This window comes from Ochotona princeps, chromosome 17 (assembly GCF_030435755.1).
Source record: "Ochotona princeps isolate mOchPri1 chromosome 17, mOchPri1.hap1, whole genome shotgun sequence".
Lineage (NCBI taxonomy): Eukaryota > Metazoa > Chordata > Mammalia > Lagomorpha > Ochotonidae > Ochotona > Ochotona princeps.
In genome coordinates, this window is record NC_080848.1 from 5,190,063 (window position 1) to 5,206,078 (window position 16,016).

The 16,016-nt window shown below is 50.6% G+C and overlaps 2 protein-coding genes across 5 annotated transcripts in view; one reads left to right on the plus strand and one right to left on the minus strand.

Moving 5' to 3' along the window:
• Window positions 1-16,016, plus strand: part of SLC39A11 (solute carrier family 39 member 11) — a 378,198-nt gene that overhangs the window by 6,203 nt on the left and 355,979 nt on the right. The window lies entirely within an intron of this gene.
• Window positions 6,302-7,712, minus strand: LOC131482400 (guanine nucleotide-binding protein G(o) subunit alpha). The gene has a single exon (XM_058676228.1). The coding sequence runs from the start codon at window positions 7,708-7,710 to the stop codon at window positions 6,961-6,963; it is 750 nt and encodes a 249-aa protein (XP_058532211.1). The 5' UTR covers window positions 7,711-7,712; the 3' UTR covers window positions 6,302-6,960.

Consider the following 16,016-nt stretch of genomic DNA (forward strand, 5'->3'; position numbering starts at 1 on the left):
TCCTGCCGCTGGCTACTTTGTCCCAGTCGTTTTGGGCGCCTCTTGTTGCTCGCCTTGACCCCTCCAGGTTGGACGAGCTGAGGAGCCATCCTGAACCTTGGTCTAGGTGACACCATCTTCTGTGTCACCAGGTTTGTCAGAGGCTCACCACAGCGGTTTGGGGAGAAGCTGTGAGGGCAGTGGGAACGGGGAGAAAGCAGGTGTTTGTGGATGACGCCTGCCTGTTGCCCTGGCCCTGGGCTTCTCGGTGTTTCCAGCTGCCGGGGGCCTGCGAGTCTCCTCCCAGATGTCTAAGCTTGCTGCCTACGCTGTTAGCACGTGTCCAGCCGCCCCCATCTTAGGAAAGGGCACCACCCATGGCTGCAGCTCAGGAATAATGGATCCTCTGTCCTCGTCTTTCCCTCACTTCCTGCACCCAGTCTATTCCCCAGCCCTGTAGACTGATCCTGCAAAGCAGAGCTTACAGCTGCTGTGACAACCCTTCAGCAAGACCATGGCAGGGCAGAAGCAGCCCGACAGCAGGCAGAGAGCCAGTGCGGGCTCGTGAACCGTGGGTGGCTGACCCTGCTCCTCTCACATCTCAGCCACGCCACTCACTTCTCACTGGAACCTTTCTAGTAACCTCTTCGCTGCTTCTCTTCCAGCCTCCCCCCTCCCTTTCAGTTTATGTTCCTCATCACAAAACCACGACAGGTCTGCCGTGGCTGCCCAGCCGTCTTGGTCGGATGCAAGCTCCTCTCCAAGACTGCAAAGGCCTTGCTTGGCCTGACCTCTTCTCACTCCTATTCTCTCTCCAGCCTCGCTGCTCTTCTGTTCTGCAAAGCTTGGCTCACTCTTCCTCAAGGCTTTTGCTGTTGTGTGGGTTCCTTTCCCAGATGTTCACATTGGTGAGAGCCTGCCTGGGCTACCCCAGTCCAAAGCAGTAAAGGCTGACCCGCGTCAGAGCTCCTTGTGTGTCCGCAGCGTGAAGAACCATGCACCAGAGCAACTGCATTCCGTCCTCACACACATCGTGTGCTCATCTTCACGCTACCAAAGAAGAGCCTGGGACCACAGGAGATCATGTGGCTTGCCGCATGTCACTGAGGAAGTCCCAGAGCTGTCTGGCCTTTAGCCAGACAGATTAAAGTGTCCATGCACTTTAATCATAGGATTTACCTTGGATTGAAATGACAAGCTCATTTGCTTGTTATTTTTCATTATTGAATATCGCTCCCACAGTAAGATCTGGTCAGCCAGCCTTTTGTGTCTCCCAATTCCCAGCTTCTAAGACACTCATTGTTGGTTGAGTACATGAACAATAATTTAGCTTTGTGGATGTGGATTTGTGAATATTCAAACCACACCTTACCCCATCATTCCTAAATGAGAGAGAGAGAGAGAATGACCGGGTTCATGTTCTGTTCTAACTCCAGACCTCTCCAGCAACCCCAACCCCAAATTATGCCAATTCTGTAATTTTTTGAATGTTACTTTTGGAATTAGGAAGGACTCCTATTCATGTTGAACCTCCTTATGCCATTAAGGCTGCCCCTGTGTTGTGTGTGAGTGTGTGCTCCAGGGTTTATTCTCCATGGCATTAATACGAGGGTCAGCATAAACCCAGGGGAATGTGGTCCCTGCCGTCATGCTTGAGTGATGTCAGCTTGAGGACAGGAATTGGTGAGGAAGTGGTTGCCACAGTGATGCTGCCCGAGGCTCACCTGGAAGGAGGTTGTGGCTGCCGGAGGGCACAGGTGCAACAGGAGACTCTTTGGCTTTCATGATACGTGTCTGGTGGCATGTTCTCTTGTAGAATCTGCCTTTCCTTGAGACGAGCCATTGGCATGATTGTACACATTCTAGGAGTCACGCAGCCTACAGTGGCTAAGTATTAGCCAGTAACCGATGAAGAATACTTCAAGTTCAAAGACCCAGACCACAAAAATGGGATCAGTGAAGAAACCGAGGAGCTTTAGATGGGGTGTGCCTGCAGGAAGCTTTACCAAGTTATGCTGCCTTGGCCCTTCCATCTGGGTGTGACATTTGTTTGCTATTGTTTTGTTAGATTATTTCTTTTTTTAAAGTTTTATTTATTTGTTTGAAGATGAAGTGACAGAGAGAGAGAGAAGGGAAGTGAGAGAGAGAGAGAGAGATTGATTTTCCACTGCTGGTCTAGCCAGGAGCCTGGAACTCCATGTAGCCTTCTGCATGGGTGGCAGGGGCCCAAGCACTTGGGCCATCTTCCACTGTCTTTCCAGGGGCATTAGCAGAGAATGGATGTGAAATGGAGCATCCGGGAGTTAACCCAGTGCTCCCTTATTGGAAGCCAGCATTGCAATGGCAGCTTCATTTGCTGTGTCACCATGTTGGCCCATGTTTGTTTTGATCAGGTACTTCAGAGATATCAAATCTGCTTTGTCCGGGTTGGGTGATAAAATAATATCAATTCTTAGACAGGAGCAAACTTGCAACCTGAGTCCTTTTGCAAACAGTGCTTGGGAAATGCAACCATTTGGGTACATCAGGTTGAGTAGCCTGTTGCTTTTCTGATACATTTGGTTCACAATGGCTGGGGCCTAGAGCTTCTTCCTGGTTTCCCACATGGGTGGCAAAGGCCCTTGGGTCATCTTCCATCAGTTTCCCAGGTGCGTTTAGCAGGGAGTTGGATTGGAAGTGGAACAGCTGGGACTCAACTGGCATTGATATGGAATGCCAGCATCTTAGGCACCAAACTCCCAGCCCAGTGCAGCTGTTCTACGAGGCGCTGGCAGCTTGGGGTACTGTGCGTCCTTCCCCCAAAACCGTCCCTTCTGGAACCCTCCTGACTTTGTGCCCGTGAGGCTGACTCTTCCGGGCCTCGATGTCCAGTTGAGTGCAGTCTAAGGAGACCAGGGCATCTTCCAAGATTTTAGCAGCAGTGGTGTGACTTTGCAGCCCCGTGCTTGGTGGGCTGCCTTCTCTCCATGGCTTTGGCCCTCGCTGGGCTCTCACATCCTCATTCCAGCCTCTGCCCTTAATCACTAGGACTGGAGGAGGCGCCCACCTTCCCAAGCCTCCAGCCCCTCAGCCTTCCCTTTCTGCTGCCTGTCTGGCCGCCCCTGCCTCCACCAGGCAGCTCTGGCATCACATTCATTTCAGTAAGTCCCTTGGAGTGTACCATCTGTTTTTGGCTGGACCCACAAGCAGTCCAGATGGTCCCATGCCCAGAATGAGTGACACCATCTTCTCCCTGTGATTGGCACGAGGCCCCAGGCTGTGGTTTCACTGTGAATCACACACTGGAGGAAGAATGAGAACTCAGCGGTTGGTAACATGCTCTCAGCTGTCCAGTTTCTAGAATGCCTTGGCAGCAGAAGGCTGGTTCAGGAGCCTGGGGCAGTGGAAGTTGTGCCTGGTCCACTCTGGTCCAGCCACAGAGGACACTGGGTAGGTAGAAAGCTGCATGCTGATTACAGACATAGTCTCTGCCCGGACTTGCTCTCATCCAGCATCATTATGCCAGCTGCACGTTCCTTCCACGAAGGCACAATTAGAAGCCATGGCTCACTGGTAATGAGTTGTGGGAAATGTTCAACCATTTATCAGCCACTTTCTGGTCTTTTTGCCTTGTGAAAAGTGAGGACCAGTTGAGATTTACTGGGCACCTCCATCTGTAGGATAAACGTCATAGACTCACAAAGACCTTTTCTTTCAGACAGTCTTTATAGAATGCTGTGAGAACGAGGATGTGTGGGCCCTGCAGTGTTAGACACCTGCTCAGGGTCACGCATCTCCGGGGTGGAAGCATGGTGGGAAGTGCTCAAGAGCACAGACTTTGGAGAAGTGACTTTGTTTTCTGCTCTGTAGAATGGGGGCATCAGTAGACTTACTTTCTAAGACTCCTACGGGGAGGCAGGTGCAGTGTCTGGAATGGGCCCTGGTACACAGTGAGCCAACAGTGTTCTCATTCTGTGGGTTTAGCAGTGTAATTTATAGTTGAGCCTATTTTAAGCAACTGGAAATTTGGTATGTGTTGGATTTGAGTGCAAAGATGACAAGAGGATAAAAAGTTATTTTCTTGAGCTTGATTTCCAAACTCTTGGTATTTCTCTGCAGTCAGCCTTGCTGTCAGCCCCGCCTTGGCATGTTCCTAAGGCATTTTTCGAGCAGCCCCTTCATCATCTGTTGTACAGTGTCCTGGCTACACTGGCTAAATGGAGCTTCACAAATCTGGAAGTCATTGATCTGTACACAAAATGAAACTCAATGACTTTGCCAGTTTTCTTTAAAAAAAAAAAAAAAGATTGATTTGCTTGAAAGGCAAAATGAGAGAGAGAGGCGTCTTCTATCTGCTGGTTTATTCTACAAATGACAACAATAGCCATAACTGAGCCAGGTTGGAACCAAAATGCAGGAACTCCATCCGTGTCTCCAATGTGTGTGGCAGGGACCCAAGGACTTGGATTGTGTTCTGTGCTCTCCTAGGTATGCTAGCAGGGAGATGCCTTCCAAGGGGGCAGCCAGCAATGCGCATGGGGGACACGAGACATCATTGAGGCCTGCAAAGCATGTCTACTTCCATGGAGGGCAGAGCAGATTGGGCAGCTCTCCTCACCAAGCTTTGATAATGAAGATCTGGCCAAGTGGAGACTCTGAGGTGGACTCTAAGGTGTCAGCCAGTGGACCTTGGAAGGATTTCCTCAACCTTGGAACAATGAAATCAACACCTCAGAACTATCGAAACCACTTGGACACTGCCCTTGGCACATGTTCCACATCAGGGACCCTGGGTTGACATTGAGTGGCCGTCCCACATCCTGGATGCTGATGCGATTGGGCTGCTGGGAGCAACACTCTGCTTTCCTCTCTTCTTCCAGACAGAAAGAAAAAAGAAGTTGAAAACAGTTGTCTCATCCATTCATGGATCCTTTCCACCCTGATCAGTGGTCCATGTGGTTGTCCATCCTTCTGTTTTTTTTAAGGATTTATTTATTTTTATTCCAAAATCAGATATAGAGAAAGGAGGAGAGACAGAGAGGAAGATGTTCCGTCCGGTGATTCACTCCCCAAGTGGCAACAACGGCCGGTGCTATGCTGATCTGAAGTCAGGAGCCAGGAGTCTCCTCCAGGTCTCCCACGCAGATGCAGGGTCCCAAGGCTTTGGGCCGTCCTTAACTGCTTTCCCAGGCCACAAGCAGGGAGCTGGATGGGAAGCAGAGCTGCTGGGATTAGAACCAGTGCCCATATGGGATCCCAGAGTGTTCAAGGCGAGGACTTTAACCGCTATGTTATCGCTCCGGGCTCCATCCTTTTCTACTATGTAAAAATCATAAAAAATAAAAACAAAACAAAACAAAAGCCAAAGTGGGCAGCTGGGAACTGGTGCTCTGATAGGAGATGGCGGCATTGCAGGTGGCAGATTAGCTCACTGGATGATGGCAGCCTAATTTTGCCAATTTTGAAGTGTGTCTCTCTCCTTTCTTCTTTATTTCTTTAAATATTTGTTGATTTTTATTCCATAGAGTGAAAGATCTTCCATGCACTGGCTCACTCCCCAAATGGCCACAAAGGCCAGGGCTGAGCTGATCCGAAGCCAGGATCCAGGAGCCTCCTCTGGGTCTCCCACGTGGGTGCAGGATCCCAAGGCTTTGGGCCGTCCTCCAGTGCTTTCCCAGGCCACAGGCAGGGAGCTGGATGGGAAGTGGAGCTGCCGGGATTAGAACCGGCGCCCCAACGGGATCCCAGTGGATGCAAGGCGAGGACTCCAGCCACTAGGCTACCACACTGGGCCTTCACATCTATTCTTGATATTTGAAGTATCAGTCACATCACAAAACAGAAAATGCTTTTACAATCAGATCTGATGAAGGCTGCCTCTGGTATTCCAGGATCCCTTGTATCCATCAGCAAGGAGAGAGAAAGAAAACGCCATGGGACCCTCAGAGATGGAGTGGGAAGGAGGCTAAAGGATAGGTTTCATGAGCTCCGTCACCTTCCAAAGAAGAGACCCTCACAGCACTGCCGGCACCACAGGTGTGGGGGCTGGGTCCGAGTCAGTAGAAATGACATAGGAACTGCTCATGAAAACGGTGGCTTTAATGTAAACACTACATTCCATCTTTTTTATTTGTTTCCCCCATTTGGTGATATTTAAAAATTATCTTCTTGTTCTTTTTAACTGCAGCACAAACATCCCCACATGAGAAAGAGCAAACACAGGTCACTGAAAGGAAGAAGCTCGTGGGTGGGGTGGTTGCGGGCACGTGCTCAAAATGGGGCAGGGGGGGGAGAGTTGGGGGACGGGGCGGGGGCGGGAGTCTGAAGCGGCACCGCTGCACAGGTGGGGCACGGTGCTCAGCAGGACAGAAACATGGGAACAAAGTCGCTAAGGGCGTTTGTAGAGGGGGCATGGGGAAGGCTGGGGTGGAGGGCTGCCCTTCACGTGGGATTTTTTTTGGCAGCTACTGGCCAGTGAGAGCTGTGCTTTTTCTCTACAAACCTGCAGGAAGCGTGGGGCTGGAGCCGCCAGCCTGGAGCCAGGTCAGATTCCTGCCAGGCAGCGAGGAGGCCTGTGGCCTGAACCTGGCCGGCCCCAGGGACCACTCTGCAGGTGCACTGTGGGCCCTGCCTTGACCTGGGAATGGGGGGCAGGTGTGGGTGCAGATGCGCATGTGGATTTTAAAAGGAAGAAAAGGAAAAATGCATGAAATGGTAACGTTTTTCTTTTCCTTTTTTATGCTACAAAGCACATGAGAAGTGTTACTTTTGTTTGTTTTTTCCTTTCAAATTCTAAATGTAAAGACTCAACTAAAACCGGATTCTACAGCATTCTACAGAAATACACAGCCGTCAGTCACTCTGGGGCCGGGGTGAGACGGGGGCTTGATACAGAAAGGCTGTGTGTCTTACAAAGGCCAAAAGGTCATGCTACCAGGAGATCAACGTCAACAGCACAGAGTCCGGGAAGCAGTCAAATAGGTTGCTATACAGGACAAGAGGTCAGTACAAGCCGCAGCCCCGGAGGTTGTTGGCAATGATGATGTCGGTGACGGCGTCGAATACAACCTGGATGTTATTCGTGTCTGTGGCACAAGTCATGTGACAGTAGATTTCCTTGTTGGGTGAGCGGTTTTTGCTTTCAAATTGTGCTTGGATGTAGGCAGCTGCATCTTCATAGGTATTGGGGCCTGTGTACTCAGGAAAGCAGATGGTCAAAGGTGACTTCTTAATCTTCTCTCCAAAGAGATCTTTCTTGTTGAGGAAGAGAATGATGGAGGTATCGATGAAGAACTTGTTGTTGCAGATGGAGTCGAAGAGCATAAGAGACTCGTGCATGCGGTTCGTGGTTTCATCTTCGTGGAGCACCTGGTCGTAGCCGCTGAGCGCGACGCAGAAGATGATGGCCGTGACGTCCTCAAAGCAGTGGATCCACTTCTTGCGTTCAGACCGCTGGCCCCCGACGTCAAACAGCCTGAAGTGCAGGTTCTTGAATGTGAAGTGGGTCTCCACGATGCCAGTGGTTTTGACCCTGGTTCGGAGGATGTCCTGCTCGGTGGGCTGGTAGTCGGCGGCCCCAATCCGGTCCAGGCTGTCCAAGTAGTATTTGGCAGAATCATTGAGCTGATATTCCCGAGACCGGTTGAAGCACTCCTGGATCCCTGAGTCGCCCCAGAGTCGCATCATGGCAGAGAGCAGTTCTGCAGAGAAGGGCTCGGTGTCTTCCATCCGACTCACCACGTCGCACACCATCTTGGCAGAGAAGGGAGGTGCGGTGGGGGGCTGGAGTAGGGAGTGATCCGTCTCCTCTGATGGTGATTGACGCCCTGTTTGTAAAAACCCACTGCTGTTTATTGGTGAGTGACAGCCGGAGCGCGGCAGGCAGACCACCTGGGAAATGAGGAGGAAAGAGCTGAGGGAAAAGGCACAGCCCATGGGCCCGGCGGCGTGGCCTAGCGGCTAAAGTCCTCGCCTTGAAAGCCCCGGGATCCCATATGGGCGCCGGTTCTAATCCAGGCAGCTCCACTTCCCACCCAGCTCCCTGCTTGTGGCCTGGGAAAGCAGTTAAGGATGGCCCAAGGCTTTGGGACCCTGCACCAGCGTGGGAGACCCGGAAGAGGTTCCAAGTTCCCAGCTTCGGATCGGCGTGTACCGGCCCGTTGCGGCTCACTTGGGGAGTGAATCACCGGACGGAAGATCTTCCTCTCTGTCTCTCCTCCTCTCTGTATATCTGACTTTGTAATAAAATGAATAAATCTTTAAAAAAAAAAAAAGAAAAAAAAGAAAAGGCACAGCCCGTGTTCAGCTAGCTTGCCATGCGTTCCCAGGTCCACTGAAAACACCGCAGTGAGGCCAAAGCGAGACCCTTTGGTACTGGGCTGAAATCTCTGTGTTGTCTCCGTTGAAATCAGTTCTAAAAAGTTCCTTTTCAGGACGGACTGTCTCCATTTAGTGGTTGAAAGGGAGCATTGTAGAAGTCTCAAACAGCAGAGGTATTTTAATTTTATTTGTTTATTGGATTTAGAATGTGGGTATCTTAATGAGTCTTTTTTGTTTTAAGATTTATTTATTTTATTTTTATTGGAAAGTCAGATGTACAGAAAGGAGGAGAGACAGAGAGGAAGATCTTCCCTCCACTAATTCTCTCCGCAAGTGGCTGCAACAGCTGGAGCTGCGCCGATCCAAAGCTGGGGACCAGGAACTTCCTCCAGGTCTCCCACATGGGTGCAGGGTCCCAAGGCTTTGGGCCGTCCTTGACTGCTTTTCCAGGCCACAAGCAGGGAGCTGGATGGGAAGCGGGGCCATCGGGACACGAGCCCATATGGGATTCTGGCGCATGCAAGGCGAGGACTTTAGCTGCTGAGCTACTGTGCTGGGTCCTTAATGAGGCTCTTAACCACTAGTTTAGATGCCTGCCCTAAATAGAAAATGTTGGAGAAATCTATTGTGAAAGACAAGTGGAGGGTATGATTAAGAGAGAGAAAAAATGAAGTCCTACAATCTTAAAGTTACGAGCTGCTCAAGGGCAGCTGGTCTCCTGGCTTAACCTGACCAAGTGTACCTGAGTTTCTGATAACCTTGACACTCTCCAAGGTCAATCTGACCTCTGAAAGTGGGCTTTACTGCTGACACATCTGCCTCCAGCAATGACGAGTTACTTTATTTTTTAAAAGTTTATTTTATTCGTTGGGAAGTCAGAACAATGGTGGGGGTAGACGCAGAGAGAGAAAAACAGATTTTTCATCTGCTGGTTCATTCACCAACCATCTAGGACAGCTGGAGCTGGTCCAGCCAAAGCCAGGAGTGAGGAACTCTGTCCAGGTTTGCACGTGGGTGTCAGGGGTCCAAGCACTCAGACCGTGTCCCGCTGCTTTCCCCGGGTGCATTAGCACAGGGTTAGGTCTGAAGCAGAGCAGCTGGGACTTGAACCAGTGCTCATTGAGACACGCTAATGTGGCAAGTGGCGGCTTAACTGGCTGTACCACAGCGCCGGCCCCTGGGATCTACATCCTTGTCTGAGAGGCAGTGATGGGGCCATCAAAATCCCAAACTTCCTACACACTTGGTTCCTTGTCTGCCCGACAGTCCAGAATCAGGTTGCTAAGAGCAAGCCAGGTTTGTGTCTGCTTAGTGAAATGCTTCCTTCAGTGCCAAGGATGCATGGCGCTCCCTGCAGAGTCCCCAGGCAGTGTGAGTGGGATGGTCGGGCACCCCTGCTGTCCCTGAGTCTGGAGAGGGCAGAAGGGGGTTGGTAAATGAGAAAGCTGAAGGTGGTCGAAAAACATGGGCTGGCACATAAAGGTGACAGCTCCGATTTGTCACCCCCAGAGCCCATTTCCCAGGGAGTCTGGGTGAGATGTCTACGAGACTGTTTCAATCTGCCACAAAGCAGTTAAGCTGAAACCAATTTGAAGTGTTCATTCAGGCCAGGTCTGCTCCATTGGTGGCTAGCAGTCCAGGTTGGCAAGGCAGCGGGAACGCCGTTAACTTTAATTAATCTTGAGAATGAGCCCTGGAGGTTAGACATCAGTTCATAGAGAGATCGCAAGGCTGTCTTCCCAAACACAGGCTGCCGTCCTCGAGGCGCAAGCTAGATGAGCCACGGAGCTTCCCTGGGCCGTGGAAGTGGACAGGAGGCCGAGGAGGTGTGTCCTCACGGGTCATTTTCTTGCTGATTTTCTCCAAGTGTCCAGCTTAGATGTGTGTCCGGAAGCATAGAGCAGGAGAGAGATGTCTGCCAAGATGTCACCTAGATGTTGCTAAGGAGTGATTTAAGTAGGGTTTTTGGTAATTTTCCCGCAAGGAGATTGTGTTGTTTGTTTTATACGAAGGCATCGCTGTTTGCAGTCCATGTTGGTTGACGAATGGGCAGGCTTTGAGGTAAACCAGTCACTCCCTGTGGCCCATTTTCGTTGTTTAAACCTAGGCAGCCTCTTCCTGGTAGGCATAGCTGGAGGGGGGTAGGCGGGTGGTCTGTAATCGAACCCAGAATCCTCTGGGTAAAACATTCCCTTAGGCGCCATGTTGTGCTCCCTGCGGAGGGAGGCATCGGTCTAGAAAACACAGGCTGAATATCCCTGGAGTTCCGATGAATCAGATTACAGCTGGCTCCATCCTAGAGCACTCTCTGCCTTGGGGATCTTGCCTACATGATGGTGGACATGTGTTGTGTGTACAAGTGGGTGCCCCCCAGTGCCACTCAGTTGTGCCTGTGTATCACGCATGTGCCTCCTGCACCCACCCCACGCACGTGGGGACATATGTTCTCCATTTACATCTGCAGCATCCATGCCACTCATGTGCTCCCCTGCGGCACCTGGAAGCCTGTTCAGTGCATGTGTATGTGTGTATGTGTCCTTGGAGGCACGGACTTCAGAGTGCAGGTGGAGGAGAACCTCTCCATTGCCCCTGCGAAGTATGGAGCTGGTCAACCCGGAGCAAATGAGCACGACTTGGTTTTGTGGACTGAGAGCCACCTGAGTTTCTTGTGGGGGTGAGGGGGGTCAGGACCAACATGGTGGCACAGAGGCTAATCCTCTGCCCGCAGCACTGGCAACCCACCTTTTTTTTTTTTTTTAAGATTTTATTTATTTTAATTACAAAGTCAAATATACAGAGAGGAGGAGAGACAGAGAGGAAGATCTTCCGTCCACTGATTCACTCCCCAAGTGAGCCGCAATGGCCGGTGCTTTGCCGATTCGGAGCCAGGAGTCAGGAACCTGCCCCAGGTTTCCCACCTGGGTGCAGGGTCCTCGACTGCTTTCCCAGGCCACAAGCAGGGAGCTGGATGGGAAGGGGAGCTGCCGGGATTAGAACCGGCGCCCATATGGGATCCTGGAACGCTCAAGCCTTGCCTAGCCACTAGGCTACCACGCTGGGCCTGGCAACCCACTTTTGATCCAGCTGTCTGCTTATGGCTTGGGAAAGCAGCAGAGGAGGCTCCTGGCTTTGGATCACTTCAGCTCTGGCAGTTGCAGCCATCTGGGAAGTGAACGAGTACATGAAAGATCTCTCTGTGTAGCTCTGCCTTGCCAACAAAAATAAGCCTTTTTAAAAACCTATACTCTTGCAAAGGAAACTAGCTATCTTGGGAAAGAGAGTGTCCCATCACCCGCGGGCAGCGGCCCTGCGAGGAGCTGGTGGCTCAGTCCTCTGTGAGGCAGAGCTCATGCTGTCTGGGATTGGTGCTCAGGGAGTCGGCAGGCCGTTCAGAGAGCTGACGTGGGGCTGCCTTTCTTGAGAGCAGCACTGTCCCCGCAGGGGGCCCGTGTCGGCTCCTGTCACCTGTTCTCTCTCCCTAAGGGCCTGCAGCTGCCCTGCCTGCTGTGTGCTCAGGGCTGCCACAGGTTTGTTTGCTGTGTCCCTGTAGCTCAAGGTCTGGGTTCACCCTGAACGTCCTCGTCTCTCTTTAGTGACTTGCACTGCCAAGTTGCTAAAGCAATGGAAAGTCCTCCCTGTCCCACTGGCTAACTGGGCCACACAAGGCTGTAGGATGCCAGCTCAAATTTCTTGGTTGATGGGCCATGTGTTACAGCACTAGACAGTTTTCTTTGTCTTATTTATTAATTAAAGATTTATTTACTTTTATTGGAAAGGCAGATTTTACAAAGAGAAGATCTTCCATCCATTGGTTCACTCCCCAAATGGCTGCAACAGCTGGAGGCAAGCTGATTTGAAGCCAGGAGCCAGGAGCTTCTTCTGGGTCTCTTGTTGTGGGTACAGGGTCCCAAGATTTTGGGTCATCCTCTGCTGCTTTCCCAGGCCACAAGCAGGGAGCTGGATGGGAACTGGAGCAGCCGGGACATGAACTGCCTCCCATGTGGGATCCCAGTGCTTGGAGGTGGAGGATTAGCCAGATCAGCCACCATGCCAGGCCCTGTACCGGGCGGTTAATTTTCTGTCCAAGCGGCACATTCCGTTTCTTGCCTCCAGTCCTAGCAGGATCAGGGACGGAAGTGAGCCACCTCTCCCAGCCAGAACAGAGATCGTTTCTTTCCCCAGTCCATCTTTTCAATATGAAAACAAAAAACCCAATCTACAGAGATGGGGAATGAATTCTCCTCGTCTTCCACATAGATCCTCACCATGCACCCACCTGGAGCCCAGCCTCCGTGTCCGTGTCCGTGGGCTCCCTTCCCGCTGCACACCTTTGTCCAACAGGAGGCAGAAGTTCACTGAGGCTGGGAGAGCAGCCCCGGCCTTTCAAGGTGTCACACTCACTTCTGGCCCTGGGAGAGTCAGGACTGTTGCTGGTCTGACTGGGTATGTGTTGGTTAATATTTAGCCCTGTTTTTCAGCTGAGGGCGGGTACATGCAGACAGGCGCGTGATGGAGGAAAACGCTAGAATACCTGGCGGTGTTCACTCACCACTGCATTAAGGAGGGGGCGGGGTGGGCAGCTCTTGATGGTGTCGGTGGGGGTGGGGGTGGGGGTGGGAGCTTGTCCTCGACCTGTTATTCTCAGTCCTAATGGTCCGAGCACCTGGCTAACAGCAGCTACAAAAGCTTTTCAGCTGTAAGTAGAATGTGCTGTCCCCGAAGCCTCCTTCCTTTTTAAGATGAACTGCTAGGAAAAAAAAAAAAAGAGAGAGAGAGCAAGAGAGACTTCCCAGGAGACTGTTTCCAGCGTTTCACATATTAGGAGCAAAACAAACACTTAAGGAGGTCTGCTTTTGTGGAACACTGGATGGGAAATTCGGTGTTTCGGAATCTGGTAAAAACAAGGAGCTAAGTGATGGATCTAAGTCCCAGCTTCGAAGCTCCACTGCTTGGCGCGGCAGCCTCTGGCCTCTCAGACACCCCAACCAGACCAGCGGCTCTCAGCCGCCTGCCCCAGTCCTATAGAGTCAGTCTCCTGCTGCCCTTCTGCAACATGGCCCAAGTTCATGGCTGCCTTCCCTGCAGTTCACGCTTTCATTCAAGAGTTCCATTTACAGTTGCCCAGGGAGGGCCGTGCACCTCTCAGTAGGCCTTGCCTTCCTCAGGGAGCGGCCTGTGCCGCGCCCAGCCCAGCACTCCTGTCTCGGGTGCTGCCGCAGAGGTGTGCTCCTTCCCGGAGAGGTCCTTAAATCTGCGCAGACTCCAGTGCAGCCCCACCCACCAGCCCACTCTCTCCTGTCTGCAACCATTTCACCATGTACTGTCCCTTCTTTGTTGCAGGACGTGGCCTGAATCCCACAAAGGTTCAACTCCATGCCTTTTATTTGTTTATTTTATTTTGAAGATTTAGCTTATTCACTTGAAAGGCGAAGTCAGAGAAAGACAGAACCTTCTTGTTTATTCTTCAGATGGCTACAGTGGCCAGAGCTGGGCTGAGTGGAATGCAGGAACTTGGAACTCCATCTGGGTCCCCGATGTGGCTGGCAGGAGCCAGGTGCCTGGGCCACCTTTCACTGCTTTCTCAGGTGCAATTTAGCAGGGAGCTGGTTTGGAAGTAGAGCAGCCGGGACTTGAACCGATGCTCGTATGGGAATGCCAGTATACTAGGTGACAATTTAAACCCTGCCCCACAGTCCTAGTCCCCCATGTCCTTTATTGTTTAGCTCTTACTGAGGCACGAGCTGACGTCCCTCCCATGGGCCACCATGTCCTAACACCTTTCCCGACATCATTCTCCCTAAATCCGCTTAGGTTTTGTCAGTGCTAACTACCCATGCTGTTGGAAGCTTCCAGGGCCTGCACGACCCGCTAACCCTGAAGGCAATGGGGTGCATTACTGTTTGGTCCCAGCATCCATCAGATTGATCTTAATTAAATGTTGATTTGAGAATGAGATTGAATTTTCAAGTTAAAATTCTGCTAAAATTCATGCTACAATGTTCATTGCTTCTTTTGGAAGTATAGATATAAAAAAAAGTCAATCAGAGAGTGAGTCATCCTTGAAAGAGAGTTTTCCCAAAATGGAGTGCCCTTTCCCACGTGGTAGGAACATGCCTGTCCGGTCGGTGGAGGACAGCAGCGATTTGAAAGACTGTTATGGACTTAAGAACATCTTCCTGCTGATGGACTCTGTTAGGGACCTGGGGGAGCATCTCCTCTTGAGTTTGGCCATGAACTTGGCCTCCCTGAAAGCCAGTTTCTGTGGTCCTGTAGAATCAGTCTCACTTGCCTTGCAATTGTTTCTCCCTTGGAATCATCTCACTAAGCAATAGTCAGCATTTATGGAAAGACTTGGAAACATCTCATTTGGTAATAAGCATAAAGTTGAGTTAAGCAAATCTTTGTTTTTATTTAAAAGGAAAAAAAAAGTCTCTCCATTGGATGCGCTTCTAGGAAACCTACACTGAGTTTGGCATAGACAATGGTCTCTAGTAATGGTGTGGGTTTTACTGCATATAGTGTTTTGCCGCAGTTTTCCTGGTGGTCTTGTCTTATAATTGTACTTTTTATTTTCTCATGGATTTATTCATCTGTGATAAATCTAATGGAACTTTTTGTTTGTAAGCCACTGTGAGCCCTTTTGGGAGGGAGATGGCAAGAATGATCTGGACAGATAAACAAGGCAGTGTGTACGGCAGTGGCCAGAGGCGGAACACGTGTTCGTTCCGACTGCTCACCGGCGCGCTGGTGCAGCCACAAGAGGAAAGTAAGATGTGTACATGAGGCACTAAGCATGATGCTCCCATCTAAAACCCCAGGATGACGGCATTCTTTTTTAAAAATCTTTGTTTATTTTTATTGGAAAGTCAGATGCATAGAGAGGAAGAGACAGAGAGGAAGATCTTCTGTCACTTAATTCACTCCCCAAGTGGCCACGTCAGCCAGAGCTGTGCCATTCCGCAGTCAGGAGCCTGGAGTCTCTTCTGGGTCTCCCTTGCAAGTGCAGGGTTCCAAGGCTTTGGGCCATCCTTGACTGCGTTCCCAGGCCACAAGCAGGGAGCTGGATGGGAAGTGGGGCTGCTGGCTTTAGAACCGGCACCCATATGGAATCCCAATGTGTGTGAGGTGAGGACTTTAGCCACGAGGCTACCGCACCAGGCCCAATGACAGCATTCTTGCCAACAACCATGTTTATATTCCTGTAATCCTGGGAAACCATTCAGTCAGTTTTTTACTACTTGCCCATGATCCCTATTATGGTTTAGGAAACAACAAAAAATAATGGGCAGTGTTACGTACAGCAGTCCTTGAGTTCTCTGACAATGTCATGAAGGCTGTGACACTGAGCGTGTGTGCAGTGGGCGTGGTAGGTGGCACAGCAAGGCCCGTGGGGTGTGTTTTTGTACCTGTGTTTTAGGGGCAGTGGCCTCAGGTCTTCAGTATACCATATAGTTTTCTGGATGCCTGGCTTTGTGTGAGTTCCCCAGGAAACCCCTTGGAGGACAGATTGAATCACATTTCTACTTTCTTCTATTAGGAAGCCAGGTCTGGCATGAAAAAAAGAAAAAAAAAGTCCATAGTTCTCACAAAGGTGTAATTTTGCTCCATTCTTATTCATTTATTTTCATGCTGGAGAGAATACAGTTATTTCCCCACAAGAATCATAATCCATTTTTTAAAAAATTTTGCTTTCAGTTAATGATCTCCCTTCCCCATGGCTCCCTAAAAAAGACAAGCAA